Source organism: Pogoniulus pusillus, chromosome 12 (genome assembly GCF_015220805.1).
Source record: "Pogoniulus pusillus isolate bPogPus1 chromosome 12, bPogPus1.pri, whole genome shotgun sequence".
In the NCBI taxonomy this organism is placed as follows: domain Eukaryota; kingdom Metazoa; phylum Chordata; class Aves; order Piciformes; family Lybiidae; genus Pogoniulus; species Pogoniulus pusillus.
The window spans coordinates 17,809,097-17,830,688 of NC_087275.1; the positions used below are offsets into that span (position 1 = coordinate 17,809,097).

The following is a 21,592-nucleotide window of genomic DNA, read 5'->3' on the forward strand; positions in this document are numbered from 1 at the left end:
GAACAGATGCTCTGCTTGTGAAGCTTTCCTTACTGATGGGGCAGGAAATGTTCTATGGAGCACTCTGGGGCAGTGTGCTGGTCAGCCCATCCATCAGGCTGCCTGCTTCTCTTTTTGTTGTCAGCCATATCAACAGAGAGCTACCTGGAAAACAGCAAAAGTACATGCTTGGCACTGATTATAACCTTACAGTGAGTTCATTATACTTCTTGTAGAACAATCTTACAGAGTTTGTGGAACGTACTGCAAGCATACTAACACATTATGAGTTCTCTGTATTCAGTTAGTGACATAATCTTAAAAATGTTTTGAGGAGAGAGAAAGAGAGGCTGATGGAATTGCATAGTCATTACTTCATAAGAACATCTTCCCTGAAATGCAACAGATAATGTCCCATACTGATGTTGGTTAGCCTGCAGAATGCCAGTCTTCTGAAGCTTCTCAAGTTTTTGGTAGTTGGTGCTGCATACAGCGTTAAGAGAGTGACTATGCTTTGAAGATAAACCTGACATCTTTTCTCTACTTGTTCTGAATTTGCATTTAAGGTTGAAGATCAGCTTTTCTGTAGTGCAGTCTATCCAGTGTTTAACCTGGATTTCCCTGTGTTTGCAGAGGAGAAGGCAATTGTCCTGGAAGACACTTGTGAAATGTAGTATCTCTTTTTTTTTTTTTTTTTGCCATTAGCAAAGTGGTAGCAGGTGGTAGTTTAGTAGGTGGTAATTTATGTTGAACATAAGTGATGGAATAACTGTAGTGCTAAAGTACTTCAATATCTGCATTTTGTGAGGCTTCACGTTCTGTCTGATGTACTCTGTGGCATTCTGCATTGTTACAAACCCAAGTATTATATAAGTGTTAACAATCCTTTTAACAGTACTCCACAAAACTTTTTTTAACTCATTTTGGGGGCAGGAGTTAATTGGATCAGTAGTTGTTCTCTTATTTAAAAACATATTATTCATATTTAACCAAGTTTGTTTTCTTTCCTTCTTGTGAATATTAACAGTGATTGTAGTTCCAATTTTACTATAACATAAAACACTTTTGTGCTTTCTTATGCTTTTACAGATAAAGTCTTTGTGTGCATCAGTATTGGATTCAAACGTCCTTGTGCAAAGAAACACTCTAGAAGTGATTCTCTTCTTTTTCCCATTTTATACTGCTTTGGTAAGAGGAGTATTTTGGTATTGTCACATGTGCATTATGCAGGAAAGTGTCTTCTATGAAACCGGTTCAGTTGCTGCCTCTGTGATTGCCATATGTCTGGATCTTGTACCTTGAAAATCAGTGAAGAAGTTCTGCGTTTTTTTTGTTCCCTTGTTAGGTTTAATGGTAGAGGAACTCTGGTGATTCTTAAACTCCTTACAGCTTCAAATGGAGACGTGCTTTCACAGTGAATATTGTGTGGTACTTGGAATGTGCTCAAAGTACTCAGGCCTGAGAAACTGCATATGGAAAAAACACCAAGCTCCTTTTTCAAGCAGGATTTATCTGCACTAAACTAAGATTTAAAATCTTATACGTAATATAAGGAAGCCTTTAATATTTTTAGCTTAGCTGTACCTTAAATATGAAAATATTCACCACTGTGTCAGAGTCCCTCTCTTGAGATTTTTACTATACAAAATACTCTGTTGTTAATGTCTCTTGGGTTTGGTTTTTTCCCCAACCATTAATATTAGCAGTTTAAAAAAATCATTACCAGTTTTACTTGTTTCAGTGTTCATAAACAGCTAAAACATCTTTGTTTTTCATCCTAGGACTGTAATGAAAGCACTATTCTATTGCGCAGGACTGATTTAGTCTATATTCTGTCATCAGCGACACAGACTTTGTTGAGGCGAGATATGTCGCTCAACAGAAGATTATATGCATGGTTGCTAGGTACTGTACAACATACAGTGGTATTTGATATTCTAGATACCTAAGAGTAAAAAAAATAAAATTCAGTGCTTAAGAATGTGGTCCACTTAAGGAGTTAATTAGTGATGATAAAAAGGTGTTGTTTAGCTACCATTTATTAAGTACCTATTAAATAAAACTAAGCATTCATTTGGCAAACAGGTGTCTTCAAAGGCAAACAGGTGTCTTCAGAGTTGAATTAATTTCCCTGTCCTGAATCACAGCGTATCTGATGAGCTCTTTGTGGTCCTGTCCATGGTTCTTTCTGAAGTGGTTCAGTGGCTGCAAGGCATGAGGCACTTTTTTAACCTTGCTCTTCTGGAAGTATAGCTTTTTAGTTTCCGTGTGGGTTTAAACGTCAAGGAGGGCCTATGCAAGAGGTGTAACATCTCTTCATATGCCTCCTTTGAACTGTGTGACTGGCTGCGAACTTGGTTTTGATTTATGTTCAGTGTAGCACATCTGGATACCTCAAACTCTGAGGCCATCCTTGGACAATACATGAGCTAGTTTCAAGCAAAGTGTTGAAATGGCAAAGGTTTAAAATACACTGTAATTTCAATATTTGTTTAGATGAAGTATGTAGTGCTCTGTGCTGTAGTGTTTATCTCTGCTCCTGATACCTTTCTTTATCTTATAGGCTCTGATATTAAAGGTGGTAATTTTGCTCCAGACTCAACAACTTCTGAAGAGCATGCTATTTATTTCTTTGGAAAATACTCTAAAGATCTTTTGGTTGAGGTTGGTGTTCATTGTATATAGACATATTTACGATCCTTTCAAATGTAAGTGCAAACTGCATCTAGAATTGTTTTCTTAACACTTTGTTTGTCCTTCACTTTCTGTCCCTAAAGAAAACATCCTTTTGGTGGTTATATTTTCACCTGTCTGAATGCCTGCTGTGCTGTATTTATCCCAATATAGTATGTACTTACATTACAAATGGATTTTAATGAAACAGAAGGGTAGAATTTTTGATGAACTGCTTGTATTATTTAAAAGTGCTTCACTGAATAAGATCATCTCTTGAGTGCAGATGATGTTATTGATTTCTATTGATTTCTTTCCCTGTATGGAAAACTGAAGTCCAATTGTACAAGACAAAATCAAATTTAAGCACACTTTGTCTTAATAAAATGACAGGGTTTCTTCTGCATGTAACATTTTGATGTCTTCTTTTTTACCAGAGTTTGATTGAAATTTTACATCAGAAGTTTCCAGAGTCTGATACAGAAGAACAGCATCAAGCTTATTTGAAACCCTTCCGCATCCTGATCAGTCTCCTTGACAAACCTGAAATAGGTAATATTGCTTGTTCTGACTGCTAACAGCTGTTACTGTGTCCATCACCTCTGACAGCAGGACAGGACTAGAGGAAATGGTTTCAGGCTGTGCCAGGGGAGGTTCAGGCGGATGTTAGGAAATGTTCCTTCACAGAAAGGGTTATCGGACACTGGAGTGGTCTGCCCAGGGCAGTGGTGAAGGCACCATCCCTGGAGGTGTTTAAGCAACGTCATGTGGGCCTGGCATTTAGGGACATGGTTTAGTGTTGACCTTCAGAGCTGGATTGAGGGTTGGACTGAGTGAACTTTGAGGGCTCTTCCAACAGGTGTATTCTGTGACTCCATACAACACCCTGCACAGTTCTCATAATTCTGAATGTGAGTGTCTATCAGTGTGCAGGGTGCTCTGCTCCTTGCCTCGAACATGGTTCAGAACAGTGCTGTGGAGTGAGCAGCTCCTCATGGTTATCTCTGGCTTTTCTGTGAATTACTCCACTGTGTAGCGTGGATTTATCCTGGGGAGGAATATGTTCTTCCATGCACAGAACAGCCACCTGAGGGACCAGTTAAAAAGAACCACTGCCCCGATTCTCAATATACTGCTCTATTAATTCCTTGAAGCTTCTTCTCTAAAATACTGTCAGATCTCTTTTTTTCTGCCCTATAAAGTGGCTTCTACCCAGAAAACCACCAGTTCTTCTCTTGTCCAGGTTTTTCTCTGGTGCTTGGCTGTGCTTACAGGCCATTCTATGCACTTGCATCAGACTGTCAGGACTGTCTTGCTTTTACAGATGCTGCAGTCTTACAGGCAGCTGGCAAGTGGTGGGACTGGTGTCAGTGAGCTGTACCACTCACCTGCAGGTACTCCCTGTTACAGGTGTGAGGAGGTAGAATTGCCTCTGTAGGGGGACTACTGGCATCTGTCGGCCTGAAACTGCTGTGGGAGCTATAGTTTGAGAATTCATGACTGAGCTGTGAAGAATTTCCTCCTCTTCCCTGTCACATGTCTGTCCTGCTGTGTACATGAAATCACCAGTACCAGGAGGGTGTGGCTCTGCCAGCCTTTATTTTAAAGGGCAAGTTCTCCTTTCTACATCAAAGAATTAAAGTTACATGACAGATTTGTAGGATTTAATAGGAATCCTGTATGTACAGATAAACCTTTGAAACTATATTCTGTGAAAACATAATAATAGGTATGAGAAACCTATGAATTGCTTAACTGGTATTTGTTAGAAGCTAATAGAGTCTTAATGACTGAGACTGTATTCCAAAATATTATTCTAAGTATTATCCTGAGAAGGAGAGTGTTACCATTGACTAATCCTGTAGACTTAGAATGAAACTCATGTACTGAGACTAAACACTTGACTGGCATGTAGTTCATTTTGCAGGCTCCTGTATCTAGTAAGCTAATCCTCTTTCCCGGGTCAGGAAAGTCCTTTTGAGCATGTTTCCTATGAAAGAGTTATCCAGCGCTGCCAGGAAAAATGAGGATTTGGCGTTGCTTACTACAAATGAATATTTAGTCTGTTTATACAATGGCCCTGTCAATGCTTGCTTCCACTGCTTTTAGCTGTTCAGGAAAATGTAAAGGTTTTTTAAATCTATCACAGTTAAAGCCTCTTTACATAAAGTGGTTTTATTTCCTGACAAAAGTGCTAAAGAAGAGACTAAGGCTGTTACATTATAAATGTATTGAGTAATCTCATTTACTGCCTTATTGTATGTTTTATTTGGCTGACAGTCAGTGTTAGTCTGAGCTACAAATAAGAGGTATTTAGCTGAATGGTATTATACAATTTAATGCTTCTCTTCTAGGCATCACACAAAACAAGTTCAGCTTTCACACAATATGACTTTAACTTCCTTTTGAAATGGATTTAGGAATGGAATTTTTTTAAGGAAGAAAACTGAACATAACAAAGCTCCTTGTCCTTTTGTGCTTATCTTAATCATTTTAACCTTTGGGATTCTTTATCCTTTTTAAAAAAGCACTCATTGGAATGCTTTATGCACTACTTGTTGTTTAATGGTTCCATGTTTAGGGTATAATACTTCCTGTTTGTTCAGCTTCTATAGACAGTTTCAGATAAAACAAAGAAGTTCTATCCCTTGAAAGTTGGGTGCAATTTTCAGCACACACCTAACTCTTGAATCAAGGGGCCCAGGACTGGACACAGTACTCAAGGTGTGGCCTGACCAGTGTTGAGTACAGGGGAAGAATAACTTCCCATATTAAGCAGAATTAAACAAATACCCCAAAACAAAACACCAACAAATATTTAACTATATTTTCACCATTCTTTTAGCTGGGGACAAAAAACAAACATGTAAGTGTTTTCTTCCTACTTCAGTGATCATATTTTTAGCTTAGCTCCTTATAATTTCATTCTGTACAAGTTAGTGACTGATGCGCTTGGCAATTACTTTGGTACAACTACTGGATTATATTTTCTTCACTTTTAGGGCCACAGGTTGTTGGAGATCTCTTCCTTGAAGTTATTAGAGCCTTTTATTCCTACTGCAAAGATGCCCTGGGTTCTGATCTCAAACTTAGCTACAATCAAAGTGGCAACGTACTTGCAAGGTATGACTACAAGTTATCAACTACGAACTGAAACTTTATGATTATATTAAGCTAACATACTAAAATCTAACCAGTTTAAGGAAGGTTAGGTCTTTAACAAAGTTCTGTGTGGAATATGAATTTTTTCTACTGCTTCTGGTTTTCCACACACACTTGATTACTGTTTTGATTAGCAGAGAAGAAAATCATGTATGCTACTTATGATTGGTGTTGATTAAATCCAGTTATATTGGCCAAGAATTGGTCTGGTATCAGAACTCCTAACCTTTTTCATTTTCAAAGTTGAAAGCTTGATTTGTTTCTTTGGGGAAAGGAAATAATCAAAGTCTAGCTATTTCAGAGTGACTTAGTCCTTGATTTTAAACAACCAGTGTCTTGTAGCCTGTAGAGAAAGGGGGGGAAAGATTTTAGAACGCATCAGATGATGTTGGGATATGCATGCTCTTGGAATCTTCACTAACATCTGTTTCTTTTTTTTTTCCCTTTCACACAGTGCAATCAAAGAGAACAAGAATGCTTCAGAAATTGTCAAAACAGTCAATTTGTTGATCACATCCTTAAGCACAGATTTTCTTTGGGATTACATGACCAAATGTTTTGAAGATTGTTTCAGGTGGTTATGTTGTCAAACAATAGTGGTTCTCTTAAAAATGCCACTCAAAAGCTATTTGTGTAAGATAATAAAATTTACTGAAGGATTTAAACTCTAGAAGGGACATAACACAATAACACATGTTAGAATCAGTCAGGCATTTAAGTTGCATCCTAAAATAATTCAAGATTGAAAGCAAGCAAATCACTACATGTAAACAAACAACCTGAAGACAAAATAAATTACTTTCAAAATGACAATTGAAGAAGGAAAAGGTTTGGGAGGGAGAGGTCTTCCTCAGAAGAACAAGTGGTTTTTGAAGAAAAATAAGGATTGGTCTTTTTATGTCTTTCTAAATATCAGAGAGAACATACTTGAAGTAGTAAGACTCTATTCAGTCAGAAAATTAGAAGCACTTTTGCATGTGACACACAAGTTACAGTCTAGGTGATTTTGGCAGAATGTTTTAACGTGCTGTGTTAGAATGACTACTTGACTTTGCTTCAGAAAGTTCAACTATTCTGTGTTTTGTGTAGTTTTAATGAAGCTTTCTTATTGTAAGAAGAACTTTTACGGGATAAAACCTTACATAATAATAATAATGTTTTTTCTCAATCCAGAAACAAATCCACACAGATGAGATACCATCTTGAAAATATTAGCATTCCTCCTACAGTTTCAGAACTCTGCACCCTATTGGTGTTTCTTCTTGATGTGATTCCTTTGGTAAGGCAACCTGAAATTAACTACTTCAAAGTGCTGAGAAACTTAAAATCAAATAATTCATGTTGTGAATACTAGGCAAACTGGCATGTGCTGAATTATATGTAGCTACCCATGCTACTGCCTAGCAAAAGAAAAATTGTTTGCATTTTTAAATATGGTGATTCTATCAAAGAGTGAGAAAATGCACATTTTGATTCTTGGATTTATAATTTCCTGGAACTTTCTGATCTCATAGTAGCTGGCTCTCATAAGATTTTTGGGGTATGATTTATTGTCCATCCTGTAGAAGGATGAAAGAAGGAATAGCACTGAGACAAGTTTGTGCAACTTACCTATTCATTAATTGACTTTATCAGTGTTGCTAGGCAGCTAATTAATATATAGTAACTATTTTAAACAATGCTTTTGTTTTAGGAACTCTACTCTGAAGTGCAGACTCAGTATCTTCCACAGATGCTCAGTTACATGGTGCAGTCTCTCCTGGAGAATATGGAAGTATTAGATCTACCAGAACTCACTCATGCCTTAAAGACCTGTTTTAAGGTGCTTAGCAAAGTGCAAATGCCCCCTTCCTATTTGGACACTGACACAGGAAGTGGAAATGAGGTGGGTGTTTTTCAACTACTCATAGAGGTTGAAAATTGTTAGTGACAGAACTTATTTTAAAACACTAATTCTCCTAACTTAAACCCTAGATGATAACTGCAGCAATAAAGATTTTTGAAACTTAACCTTCTTTGGTCTTTTCCAGAACTATCTGATGCCTTATTACTAGATATTCAGTTCTGACTTGTTTGAATTATTTATGGCAGTGAAGGCATATAGTCTTGTCTGACACTGGGGTGATAAGAATAGGATTTAAAGGTATTGAAAAGGCACTCAGCATTATGCAGTTGCTAAAGATTCAAGGTGCCAAATCAATCCCAGCTTTACAGCTGGTTAGCTCTGCAAGGCTTCCAGTTAATATATTGGTTTAACACAATGTGGTATTATTTGTGTGCAAGAGACCATGACAAAGAATGAGGAATGCATGATATAAAGCAATCATGTAAGCACAGCCTGCCAATGTTTTACAGTTGAATAAGTACATGCATTTAACTAGAAATGATCCAACATCTGTAACACTGTTGTAGTGGTGAGTTGAGAGGAAACACTTCCATTAGCAAAGCATCCATGGCTATGTATCTGACGGTGTTTAATGAGTCAGTCATACAAATGTGTTAGGTTTTAAATGCTGTTGAGTTAAACTATATAACTGTCTCTGTAAAAGATCTGTATCTGGAAACTGCAGATACTAGGGCTTTTTTCTGTTGTTGCTGTTCTCTACTGCCTGCTGTAGTTCTGTGTAGTCTAAAGTGACCTACACTGTGCCACATTAACCACGTTAATGTTACTGTTTTAGAGCCCAGTGAAAAGGGAAAATGTGGACATAACCTTGGAGACTAAGTCTGTGCAGCAGGAGGATGATGAGACTCCGTTCCCAACCCTGAAGTCAGAAGACAGTGGCATTGGTCTAAGCACTTCCTCCCCAGAGCTCTCTCAGCATTTGGGGGTGCCAACTGTGACCCTTGAGAGAGATGATGTCTGGAAGAAAGGGGGGAGCATTCAGAAAACTCTGTATGGCATCCAAGAGCTAGTTGCCAAGTTTTCCAGTAAATACATTTTTGGGATGCCGTTTCAGGAAACAAGCAATGAAAGCATCTCAACAGTGAATCTGAATGGAAAGGAGAAGAAAGAGAATGGCTACAGATTACCTGAAAATACTGGCAAGAAAAAGAGCCCATGGGATGCAAAGCAGATCACAGTACCTCAGTTTAAACAAATGCTCTCAGACTTGTTCTCAGTTCGAGCATCACCATTCAAGAACAAAAGTTCTGATCCTCTTCCTTCTGACCACAACTGTGATAATAAAAAGGAAAAGGAAGAAGAATGGGACTTAGAACAAGTGATGCTTGTTTTAGGACCCCTTAGAAGTGACTGCAGGGAAGCTTTTGCTGCAGCTTGTCACCTTTTGTTGGATTGTACCACATTCCCAGTCTATCTTTCAGAGGAGGAGATGGAACAGTTCTCTCTTTCTCTGTTTCAGGTTTCTGGTAAGAAAAGTTTCCTTTACTTGGCAACTTGAACTTTTGCTAATTCAAAGGAATCTGATGTAATCTGACATATAAGAATCATCTTGTATAATTGGAGGACTTGTTTTGTTCTGGGAATTCAGATTCATTCATTAGCTTTAGCAGGAGCACTTACTGGCCTGAAAGATAGTTGACAAGTTGGGTTTGTAGTGAATGGAGAGGTGGGAAATTGGAAAACTGGATTCTCTTCCTCACCTCATGAAAAATTTCTTCTCTCTTCCTTAGCAAAGTGGTAATACGTCCATCATATCACTTTACTAAGGGTGAGTTGCATGGTTGAGCTGTCTGACTGACATGGACATTTTTGAGTTTTGTAGTCCCTTCCATGTGGTCAGCAATGTAGCTGAAACTTAGAAGACTTGCTTTCAGAATTGTGTTTCCTGGGAATATCATCCTAGGATTATAGAAGTTTATTTTTAAAGTTCTTGGGTAAACTGCACACCCTGATCAATACAGTAAGGTTTAAAGCCAAAAGGGGAGAACCTCTGATAATGAGTCTGGGTTTAATGTGATAGAGAAGTTGTCTGATGTAGAGAAGGGATAGCGATCATTTTGTTGCAACAGTAAAGCTGCTAAAACGTTTGTTTTCAAAGCCAGAGGTGTGTACTGTACTTAAGTTTCCTCTACTCAAGTTTTAATAGTTATTCAGTCAGGAGAAACAAAGATGGCTTGACTTGATGTTGGCCATATCAGTTCAATGTGTGTGTCTGAAATTATATGCCCCACACTATCCTAAAAAGCATCCTTAGATCAACAGACTTCTGTTGGTTTTCATAGAATCGTAGAATCAACCAGGTTGGAAGAGACCTCCAAGATCATCCAGTCCAACCTAGCACCCAGTCCTATCCAGTCAACTAGACCATGGCACTAAGTGCTTTGACAGTGACAGCTGGAAAACAGCAGCTGTAAAAAACATTTCTGAAAAAAAATTAATCTGTGAAGCAGGTATCCACTAGTTACTAGGTTACTGAGGTCTTGCAAGAGCCTGCACCTGAGAGAAACGGAGATGAGAACACAGCTTGTTTTGACAGCATGACAGTTAGATTTGAGTGGTCATTTTTGTCTCTTGGTCCTGTGAACTTGATTGAAGAATTCTTGAAAATATGACCATAGCCTTGAGATTATTCAAAAACTTCTTTCTCACTTACCTTCTGAGGAGGTTGTGATGCCAGCTTCCCTCTGTGGCTGAAGTCCTTAATGACAATATGCTGTTGTGTGAATGACTGCTATGTTCAGAACGTGTCCATCTTCACTTTGCTGGAGGTTATCAACCATTCCCAGTCACTGGCACTTGTGATAGAAGACCGAATGAAGCGGTACAAATTGTCTGGCCACAACCCCTTTTGTGGAAAGCTACAGATGGTTACCCTTCCTCCTATTGCTCCTGGAGTTCTAAAGATCATCTCAGAGAAAACAGATTTCTACCAGGTGTCAATTTTCTTTTTCCTTTTACTGCCCAACAATGCTCAATCTCTAAGGATGGGGTGGGAAAGCAAAAATTGGGGATAGATGTTTGGGGGCAGCATGCTTGTGTTACAATGGCACACTGCTGTGTTTTGCTTCCACAGGCAGTTGAAAGCAATTGCATTCTTCATGTGCTTCACAACAGGGTGTTCAGAAGTGACAGGTTATATTCAGATTATTAGTTGGTTTTGTGCCCTCATTCTTGGGTGGGGGAGTAGATGTAGTTGATGTCTGATTTGAAGGTTGGGTTTCCTTAGCTTGAAAGCTACACTGCAGAGAACTTTGATTTCTTCTAAGTTTTGCAAAAAGAGAAAGTATTAGTGGGTAAATAATAATGAAGCATTCCATCCTCCTTGTTTTCAGTATATATGAGTGATGTTTTCTTTCTCTTAACCATCTATTTAGTGTTGATATAAGGGTTGGTTGTGAGGTCTTTATTATCATTAATGAGTGTATTTCCAATTGCTGTTCCTAGCACATGTATAATCTGTTAGCCCTTGACCCAGAAAACAAAAGCAGAAATTAATTTTCATAATTTAGGTTGTATACATTTGAATTACATGTCCTGCTAGGGTAGAAAGGTTGCGTTCCTTTAGGTCTGAGTCTATGACCTGAATTATTGCTCCTTGCTAAATTTAAGACAATTTGAAATTACAATTTGGTATTACAGAGCATTTATGCAATGAAAAGGTTTTAAATCAGGGAAGAAAAGGGTATCATTGCTATTATTATCATTATTGTTCTCCTTATTATTGATTCTTTTTCCCTAGAGAGTAGCCTGTGTGCTCTGGAATCAGCTGAACAAAGAGACACGGGAGCATCATATCGCCTGTGTGGAACTGTTCTACAGGCTGCATTGCTTGGCCCCATCAGCAAATATCTGTGAAGATATTATCTGCCATGCACTTCTGGATCGTGATAAGGTAGCTCCTGTATTCACTGAAATCCCTTCATCACTGTAGAGTTGTTCCATTGCTTCCCAAACTGCCTCCAATTCCCTTCCACCCCATGCCTTCACCCCATGTCCCTCTGTCTTTCAAGATAGACTCTGTTCATGCCTTTACAATTCCCTGGTATTTATTCATCATGGAACTACTGCTAAACATAATTCCTACAACAGCTCTTGGTGAATGCTGGAGCTGTTTTCATTTCAACCCAAACTTGAGTTTAATCTCAAAGTGACCCAGCTCCACCAATAACTCTAAAATAATTTTGTGTTTGATTTTGTAAACTTCATATTCCAGCAGAAGACTTTATTTTCTTGTAAGTGTATGTCAACATAATGTTGACCCTGTGTCCATCTTAGTATTAAGATCCCCTGATGAGTAAGCTGTATTCTAAGTGAGACAGTTAATTATTTTACTTGCCTAGTTTAATGACAGAACAGTTCTTAATAACTTGCAGTCTATTTGTAAGAAGTGCTTTTCACACTTAAACTTAAAACAGCCATCTTCAGTCTTTGGTATTGCTCTTGCAATTTTGAAACTTTAACGTTTGGAAATCCTTTAAAATCTTTTAAACAAAATCATCATTAATAAACACTACCTAATATTTCAGTGTCTTCCCATTTGCCATTCAGCTCTTAAACCTCCTTAACACCAAACCAAAACTAAAATGTTCATATGCAAAAGTCACAGAATGCAGCAGGTTGGAAGGGACTCTCAAAGATCATCTTGTCCAACCTCCCTGCCATCAGAAGGATTCTAAAATACATTTTTGGTGTAGTGACAAGTATCTTTTTTTTTTGCTCCTACAAACACTGTGGCTGTTAAGTTCTGGTTGTGCATTGATGGATGTGTGATGTTTTGGTTTAGTCTGCTGCAAAAAGCTAGTAGATAGTAGGCTGAAGATGAGCTAGCAGAAGAGCCAATGGCATCCTGGCCTAGATCATGAACAGTGTGGCCAGTAGGACAAGGGATGTAATTCTTCCCCTGTACTCAACACTGGTCAGGCCACACCTTGAGTCCTGTGTCCAATTCTGGGCCCCTCGATTCAAGAGAGTTGTTGAGGTGCTGGAACATGTGCATGGAAGGGTGACAAAGCTGGTGAAAGGCCTGGAACACAAACCCTATGAGGAGATGCTGAGAGAGCTGGGGTTGTTCAGCCTGGAGAAGAGAAGGCTCAGGAGTGATCTCATTGCTGTCTACAACTACCTGAAGGGAGGTTGTAGCCAGGTGGGGGTTGGTCTCTTCTCCCAGGCAGCCAGCAACAGAACAAGGGGACACAGTCTCAAGTTGTGCCAGAGGAGGTATAGGCTGGATGTTAGGAGGAAGCTCTTGACAGAGTGAGTGATTTGCCATTGGAGTGGGCTGCCCAGGGAGGTGGTGGAGTCTCCGTTCCTGGAGGTGTTCAAGGAAAGCCTGGATGAGGCACTCAGTGCCATGGTCTAGTTGAGTGGACAGGGCTGGGTGCTATGTTGGACTGGATGATCTTGGAGTTCTCTTCCAACCTGGCTGATTCTGTGATTCTAAGTGCTTTCAAACTACCTGAAAAAGATTAGCAGTCATGTAGACAGTAGCTGTTACTCCTGCTGTAGCTTTAAAAATCACTAAAATGTCACTGGGAGGTAAATGCTGCAAAAATGTATCTATCTTGTTTTCTTGCAAAGGGGACAAGGCTGGAAGCACTGTTCAGATTTTCTGTCATGTGGCATCTGACCAGAGAGATCCAAGGCAGCAGAGTGACTTCCCACAATCGGTCCTTTGATAGGTATTTTCCATTTCCACTAACTTAGACTTATGTTTTTATATTAAACTATATCATGCTTTGCTCTGTTCTTTTTTTCTGAGGTGGGAAAAAGTTCTTTGTAAAGAGAACAAAAAATGAGGAACAGGAAGATCTTCAACTTTCTTGCACTGTTAACTTTGCAAAGCACTCTGTGTGCATGATGCACTTTCATGTGTGAAGAAGTTTCTGTAATAATAGATGGAGCTTCGTATATGAAGAGCAGCTTGCAGACAAACTTCTGTGTAGCAGACATTTTTTTCATCTTGTAGTGGTTTGTTTTTTTTTCCAAAGACAACCACCTGCTTGTGAGGGGGAAAAAAAAAACCAAACAAAACAACCCAAGAAACCAACAAAAGTAGTTTTACTACCTTTTTTTATTTTAACAAGATCATAACCTCTGTATGAAATGAGACAAAAGCATTGTCTTTCTGAATAAACATGTGAAGGAGCTTTAAAATATGCTGCTCTCTAGAGTTTGAGCGTATGTATGGCCTTGCTTCTACAAATGCATGTGTGCTTGACCTCAACTTGGGAAAATGTGCATGACCAAGCTGTTGTTAGCAGGCATGAGCCACTGGGTACTGCTTAATTGAACGTGCACTGTATCTATTCCCTGCCACTATTCTGTTGTTTGCATTAACTTTTATTTTTAGGGATTCCAACTGTACCTCTTTGTTCTGATTTCTCTGCTCAGGTCTCTGTTTGTGGTACTGGACAGTCTCAATTGTTCAGATGGTGCAATTGGTGCTGCAGCACAGGGCTGGCTGATCCGTGCTCTTTCACTTAATGACGTTGCACGGATTCTTGAACCAGTCCTGCTGCTGCTGCTTCATCCAAAGACACAGCGCACGTCCATCCACTACATCAAACAGAAAAATTCAGCAGGTAAAACTGTTCTTGGACTGAAACTGTAAGTGCTAACACAGCATTGCATACTCCTGAACGCCTGTTGAAGCCATTCTCTGAAGTGCAATGGTATCCTCCTACCTTGAGTTGTCTTGTATTAGTTTCATATTTTCTTCCTCATCCAAATACCTCTTAGTGTTGTGTACGAGAGAGTTCAGGAGTAAGTCATGCTAGTTGATGGCCTAATGATAGTTTCTATTATGGTGGCTGCACCTACACTGTTAGTTTGGATTGCTCCCTGCTTTGCTCTGGGATCTTGTCTTACACTTCTCGTTGCTGTTCTCAAATGACTCACACTGCATGTATGTTCACTGTTCACAGGATCCCTTCGTGAGCAAAAGTAGGTCTGCAACCAAATGAAATTCAGGAGCAGTTTGGTGGCTATATCAGTCCAGGAACTGGTCACATAGGCAGGATGGACAGGCAAATCTCACTCTCTTTGCCCAGTCTTGCCACAGTACACTATACATCCTCATATCAGATTTCTTTATTCAGAATACTTTTTAATGATTCACTTGGGATAGTGTTACAATAATCACTCAGGTTATGAGGACCATCTTGCTGTTTAGAGTGCACTACACAAAAAATGTCCACTTAATTCTGCTAACTTCTAAAAATTATATTCAAATTATTATTTGTTCAAGAAATGTCCCTCTTCATTTAAAAGGAGAGTAGCTGAGCCCTTGTGGCATATGTCTCAAGGCATTTCAGAGTTAGGATGCAGAAGCAAAGAAACATATTTTGATTTGAAGATAACCTCCAGCCACTCAAATTTAGAAATGTAGCAGTGTGTCTTCATCTTGGCAAGCTAGATTTGACAGCTCAAGATGTCCATTTTGAGACCTGTAATGAGAAACATTTTGAACCACGTGGGGTCTATGTGTCGAACATAGGACAGACAAATGTGACAGAGACTTGTGGGAAGCAGCTGAGAAGGGAAGACTGAGACAGGTATGGACCCAGGGTTTGCTCCAATGCACAGTCTGGTGAAGGCTGGCAGTTCATTCAGGTTTGGGACTGCAAGGAGTTGTATGGATATGACACACTGCACCATTTGGCCCAAGCAGCCAAGGGTGTTTCCTGGAGCAGAGTAGGAAGACAGTGGAGTAATGTCTGGTAGTTTTGTGTAAAGAAGTATCTGTGTCAGCTGTCTGTCTCATTACTGTTAACCTAGCTGTTGACTTGCGTAATTGTTTTTCTGTTTCAGGTGACAAATAGTTAGACCTCTATAGCATCCAAAGAGACCTATTTATTAGATGCTATATACAAACAGAGCAAATATTTTCCTTCCTTGTTCAACAGCATGTAGTCAAGCTCTTTAAAATTTAAAAACAACACCTTGTGTTGCTGTCCTTTTCCTTTCCCTTCTGATCTCAACAAACATTTTATTCTCAAGAGGTGTAAAAAAGATGTTGTATCTAGGGAGCTATAGCATAAGAAAAACAGCATATGCTTGATGTTTTTATCCTATGTTTTTGCACTTAATTGCTCTACCACTTCAAAACAAAACAATAATTCTTGTTTTAACTCAGTTGATTGTTTTAGCTCCACTTGTTCCAATTAATAGTAGACTAGAACAGAGTGACTTTTTAACGTGTTTTTTTTTAGTTATCATGACTGACTTGATATAAAACATGTTGTGTGAAATAGGTGATTATATGCTCCTTGGGGAAAAAAACCTTCTTTTTTTTTTGTCCAGAAAATATACGTGATTGGCTTTGCAAGAAAAAGGTGTCTTTGAAAGAGTCTGACATGTCTGAGAGCAATTCTGAGGAAAACCTCCCATTGAGCCAGTTTACTACTGTGGATAGAGAGGCAATCTGGGCAGAAGTAGAAAACGATCCAGAGAAGCCAGAGTTAAAAACTGAACAGTCTGAAAAATATGGCTCTTGTAATCCAGTATCTTCATACGAAGCAGATGGTGACCAAGATAATAGTGAGCACACAGAATCGGCAGACACCAGCACAGGCCATGACAGTGAAAATACATCCTCTTTTTCTCCTTCTCTGGAGCTGCAAGAAGTGAGCAATGAGGACAATGACAGTGCTGCAAGCGATGGCAGAGGGACTGCAAACCACACGTTCCTCTCTGAAAGCTCCAAATCTAACATAGCGCTAAACCTTGTGCGTGCTGACTCTGAGAGGACTCAAGCATCAGAGTCTTTGTCAAGTGATGAAGAGGTGGACTTGGAGCTCCAGGAAATCACCCATTCTAGGTTGCTCAAGCAGCAGAAGGAAAAACAGGAGATGATTGAGACTCTGTTCAAACACATGCTGCTGTATTTGCAGCCTTATGATTCTAAGAGGGTGTTGTATGCTTTTTCTGTTCTGGAGGCAGTGCTTAAAACAAACCCTAAAGAATTTATTGAAGCTGTAGCTAGTACCAGCATGGATACCAGCTCCACTGCACATTTGAATCTTATTTACAATCTCCTAGCTCGTCATCAGGAAGCTCTTGTAGGGCAGAGCTTTTATGGCAAGCTTCAGACTCAGTCCCCAACCATGTGTCCTCATTCTCTTCTAATAGAACTGCTCACTTACCTCTGTCTGAGTTTTCTGCGCTCATATTATCCGTGCTATTTGAAGGTCACACACAGAGATGTGCTCGGCAACAGAGATGTTCAGGTAAAGAGCGTGGAAGTCCTGATTAGAGTGATGACACAGCTAGCTACCATGGCAAAGGCAGCAGAGAGTAAGAATGTGGAGTTCATACGCAATTTGCTAGGAAGATGCAAAATTCAGGAGTTTGTTCTTCTCTCTTTGTCTGCATCTATGTATACAAGTCAGAAACGGTATGAACTGCTTATGACAGGTGGAGGTCATAATGTTCCTGGAGAAGAGCTCTTTGAAGAGAGCCTAATCAATTTTGGACATGATCAAATATGGAGTGAACATCCACTCCAGATTGAGTTGCTGAAGCTCTTGCAGGTACTGATTGTCTTGGAGCACCATCTTGGACAGACTCATGAGGAGCAGGAGAATCAACCAGACCTCTCCAAGGAATGGCAGCAGGCTGTGAACTTCCAGCAGGCTATTGGTGCAATGCAGTATGTCTATCCTCACCCAATAACTTCACAGGGATTATTTGTCTCTGCTGTGGTTAGAGGTTTGCAACCAGAGTATGGCTATGGGATGCATCCCACTTGGGTAGGATTAGTCACTGTCTCCCTGCCCTATTTTGGGAAGTCTTTAGGCTGGACTGTAGCACCATTTATTGTACAGATCTGTAAAAACCTGGATGAGCTTGTCAAACAGTATGAAAATGAAGCTGTGAAGACATCTGCAAAATCATCTGCAAGGTAAGAAGAGTCTGTAGTGTGGGATTTGTTATGCTAAAGCTTTTGAAAGTTCCTCTTACTAGAGCACAGTACATAGTAAGTTACTGGTTTATAATTGTGGCTCCCAAAGTTTGATCCTCAAACCCTGCTGCATGTGCAGGCATCTGTCTCAAGCCTCGGGTGGTGCGGGGGCAGTATTATTGCAGCAGGGCTCACTGCGGTTGCAAGAACGACCGGCAGTGTGACAGATCCTGTTCTCCTTTGCCTGCTCTCTGAATAAAAAGAAGCTTCCAGTTTTGACAAGACTGAGGATTTTGGGGGACTAGTTGAGGAGAGACACTTTGGAGAAGAAAAATCCAGTGATACTGTTCAGAAAAAGCAGTAAGTGAAAGGAGTAGGGAGAAATCATTTAACACTAAAGATTTATGGTCAGGTGGGGTATAATATTCTGAAATACCTAGACAGAGAGACAGAGTTGCCCAAGCATAGTTTGTGAATCCCGTTTTGATATTCCTATCTGGCCATTCTGGTGTCCTTTTAACTATTGAATAAAAACATTTCTACTGGATTATTTCATCAAGGAAATACCATTCAGACTGTTACACTTCTTTTTCTTTCTTTCTTTTTTTTTTCCTCTTCTCTTCCCTCCAAAGCTTAACTTCTAAAAGAGAAAATGTTACACCTGATTACCCACTGACCCTTTTGGAAGGTCTGACAACCATTAGTCACTTCTGCCTTCTGGATCAACCTAATCAATCTAAAAAGGTGAGTGTTTAATATTGTACTAGTTTGAGCCTAGCTGGAATATTTTAGTGAGAAGAATTAGATTATAGGCTGTGACAAGGAAGCAATGGTGATCCTTACTTCACTCATAGGCTTGATGAGATGTATAAAAACAAGAACACAAACATAGGTAATGGAGCTACTCTTGGACTCTGGGCTGCATGCACTTCTCTCTCTCATTTGCTGCCTAACTAATCCATCTGCTTCCTAACTCCCCTGGCCAATTCTCCAAACTCACCTTGAATGTAAGGCTAAGTCTGGGGTAAGGTAGAAGGGCAGGAAGAAGGTGGAAGAGTGGTTAAGAGCCCTTCCTGGGGACTTGGGTTTCTGGGAGGGGTGTTGTGTTTCTGTATTACTTTCTAATTTGTGTATTTCTGTATGTACAAATATACAGTATAGCTGTATATATTGTAAATATCTGCTTGTATATTGTGCTAAGCTGTAATTATAAAGCTTCATTCAATTTTCAGATTGGCTGAGTCTAGTCTGGGTGATTTTCTAAAGTACAGGGGGTGGGTAACACTCAAACCATCACATTCTTATTTTGGTATCCAATGTGGGGCTGACTAAATTTGATTTATTGTTAATTAACTCTGGGAATTAATAATGAAACCACTTTGCTTACTATGGGCTCTTGTGTGGTCAGTTATTACCGTTTTCTTTTAGCATTGGCTGACAGCCAAAATTGGTGCCCTTTTGTTTGATCTAGTTTGGAGGAAGATTAAAGGAATGTTCTTTGGTATTTGGAGAGTACCTTCTTGGCTGGATTGGCTTCAGTATTACTGATTCTGTTACCAAATCTGTTTTTAATAAGTTGAGAAATAATACAACTGCTAGAATTTATTCAACAGCTTTAATCCAAGTAATTTTGCCTAAAGCAGACTACCAAATCCCTGTGCCAAATTTTACACACACAATACAGTGGTATATTTGTCATGTGTGATCTTAGCCCTAATAATTCTGGGTTTAGTATTAATGCTGGCATTATGCATGAGACATTCAAACGTGGTTCCTTTAAGAAACCAGCAAAAGAGATGAGTGTCCTTGCAAAGCCATACAGAAAATGAAAACAATGTCAGTTCGAGGGGAGAGCAGGGGGGGTGCCGTGTCCACTGCTGCACCGCCTTCCGCAGATGCTGGGACCACTGCCAAAGTCTCAGTTATTGACAATAACATGGCAGGCAGACAAGGAACAAGTCCAGCTGCTCAAGTCTCTGCTGTTTCTTCACCTAGTTCAAATCCTCAGGCATCAGAAACTCCTAACCTTAAACCAGATGCAAACTCACAGGCCTCAGGTCAGACCCTCAATAATTCAGGCCCACTACTGCTTGCTTGACACCTTGGCACCAGGTTCATCCAAGTATGCATACCTTTCTCATTCAGAAGTGAATACAAGTAAAGCAGCACTTGTACAAGAAGATAACCTTAAAGCAGCGTCACAGCACATGAAAAGAAAGGAACAAAATGTAAGGAAAACTGTAGAATTTGATATTCACAATGGAGATAGAGGAGTCCTATAAAACTTCATTCGAAAAAAGGGAGAGTTCAGGGGCAAAAACCCCAGAGAAGTCTCTCAGTTTGCTGGAAGGCACAGCTTCTCTTTTATCCTAAATTCCTGGACGCAAATTTCCCTCTCCCTTCCCCTAGTGGCAGAGGTACTCAGAATTTACAGTCTTCCCAATCTGCCTACTACCTGTCCCCCTTTACATGTGCCTCCCCCCGCATCATACATTGTATGTTCATTTACATTAGGTTCTTCACTTCTGGGCAGAGAAGTTAATATTCAGTTGCCTATTAAGTCTGTGCTCTGTCCTGAAAGTTCTTGAAGTTCAAGCTGTGTTCAGTTATAAGCTAGGAAGGGCAGTCTCTTGCTGATTCACAGCAAGACTCCTGGTGAGACACCAGCAGAGGCTCTTTGTGATTTGCATACAACAGAAATAAGGCTGGAGTGTTGAGATTCCTAGTCTGGTATTTTCTTTATCTCAACTTACTTTCCTTTGTAAAGACACCTTCCACCTCAATCCTATCAAAAGTAAAAGTATAAGGGAGGGGGAGAGAACTTAGTTTTTAATTTGAAGATAGGAAAGTTAATTTTAAGCAGAAGTTGTTCATGGTGATCCTGATCACACAAATACTATTCCTGCATATCTACAGTTGTCTACACTGAAGTACTCTTCTATTTTCTTTTGATTTGATAACACACAATCATAGAATGGTTTGGGTTGGAAAGGACCTGCAAAGGTCACCTAGTCTAATCTCCCTGCAGTAAGCAGAGACATCCTTCATTAGATTAAGTTGCCCAGAGCCCTGTCAAGCCTCGCCTTGAATATATTCAAGGATGGGGCCTCAGCTACCTCGCAGGGCAACCCGTTCCAGTGTTCTACTACCCTCATGGTAAAGAACTTCCTCCTCCTAACATCCAACCTAAATGTACTCTTCTGTAATTTCAAACCATTGTCCCTCCTCTTATCACTATAGGCATCTGTAAACAGTCCCTTTCCAGCCTATTATCCTAGTAGTTACCTGACAAATCAACTCTCTGTGCCAAAACAGTGAAAATTCATTAGACTCACATAGCAGCAGTACATTTCAGATATAGAATGGCTGAATTGTTTTTGAAGTTGTCATTACAAAAGTTGGCTCTAATTCTTCTAATTACAGGATAAGAACAGTCTCTCTACGGTGCATAATATAATGCACTTTAATATTCATCCTTCAATTTTTTTTCTAGTCATGTTTAGCTGAACCTGCAAACCTGAGAAATGCTAGGAATGCCATTTTGGAAGAACTGCCTCGCATTATTAATACCATGTCCCTTCTTTGGAGCATTATAAAGAGGGAAGACTCTCAGAAAAGACCAACTGACTTCTTTGGAACAACTAAAGGCTCCTCTTCAGTCTATTTTAAAGCAACCAAGGTAGGACTTATTTGAAAGTGCTGCATCTCATCACCCTTGTCACCCCCTCCCTCACAAGTTCATAGGAGTAGTTTTGCCTTTCCTTAAGGACATTGGACCACATAGAATGTTTTTTAAAACTCCCACAGTCTGCAGACTTGCACAAAGCCAATTTACAAAATAGATTTTTCCCTGTTCTTTTTGCTCATCTGCACCCTTACCTGTTCTGTTTTACTGTTTTGCTAATGGCTGATGAAGAGCCAACTGCGCCTAATTATCTGCGCCTTCTGCAGGCAGTAGAACATGTATCTGA

At 39.6% G+C, this 21,592-nt stretch overlaps 1 protein-coding gene across 3 annotated transcripts in view; it reads left to right on the plus strand.

Moving 5' to 3' along the window:
- DOP1B (DOP1 leucine zipper like protein B) overlaps nucleotides 1–21,592 on the plus strand; it is a 52,866-nt gene that overhangs the window by 14,977 nt on the left and 16,297 nt on the right. For 2 of the 3 annotated variants that reach the window (XM_064152495.1, XM_064152497.1), the window contains exons 5-21: nucleotides 2–191; nucleotides 1,069–1,167; nucleotides 1,761–1,884; nucleotides 2,543–2,643; nucleotides 3,090–3,204; nucleotides 5,655–5,775; nucleotides 6,269–6,388; nucleotides 6,988–7,093; nucleotides 7,508–7,699; nucleotides 8,496–9,186; nucleotides 10,382–10,653; nucleotides 11,460–11,612; nucleotides 13,298–13,398; nucleotides 14,111–14,301; nucleotides 16,022–17,621; nucleotides 18,254–18,365; nucleotides 21,115–21,300. In XM_064152495.1, coding sequence (XP_064008565.1) covers nucleotides 2–191; nucleotides 1,069–1,167; nucleotides 1,761–1,884; nucleotides 2,543–2,643; nucleotides 3,090–3,204; nucleotides 5,655–5,775; nucleotides 6,269–6,388; nucleotides 6,988–7,093; nucleotides 7,508–7,699; nucleotides 8,496–9,186; nucleotides 10,382–10,653; nucleotides 11,460–11,612; nucleotides 13,298–13,398; nucleotides 14,111–14,301; nucleotides 16,022–17,621; nucleotides 18,254–18,365; nucleotides 21,115–21,300 — 4,474 coding nt within the window. The remainder of the gene's footprint in view (nucleotide 1; nucleotides 192–1,068; nucleotides 1,168–1,760; nucleotides 1,885–2,542; nucleotides 2,644–3,089; nucleotides 3,205–5,654; nucleotides 5,776–6,268; nucleotides 6,389–6,987; nucleotides 7,094–7,507; nucleotides 7,700–8,495; nucleotides 9,187–10,381; nucleotides 10,654–11,459; nucleotides 11,613–13,297; nucleotides 13,399–14,110; nucleotides 14,302–16,021; nucleotides 17,622–18,253; nucleotides 18,366–21,114; nucleotides 21,301–21,592) is intronic. The other variant, XM_064152498.1, reaches the window with a different exon arrangement.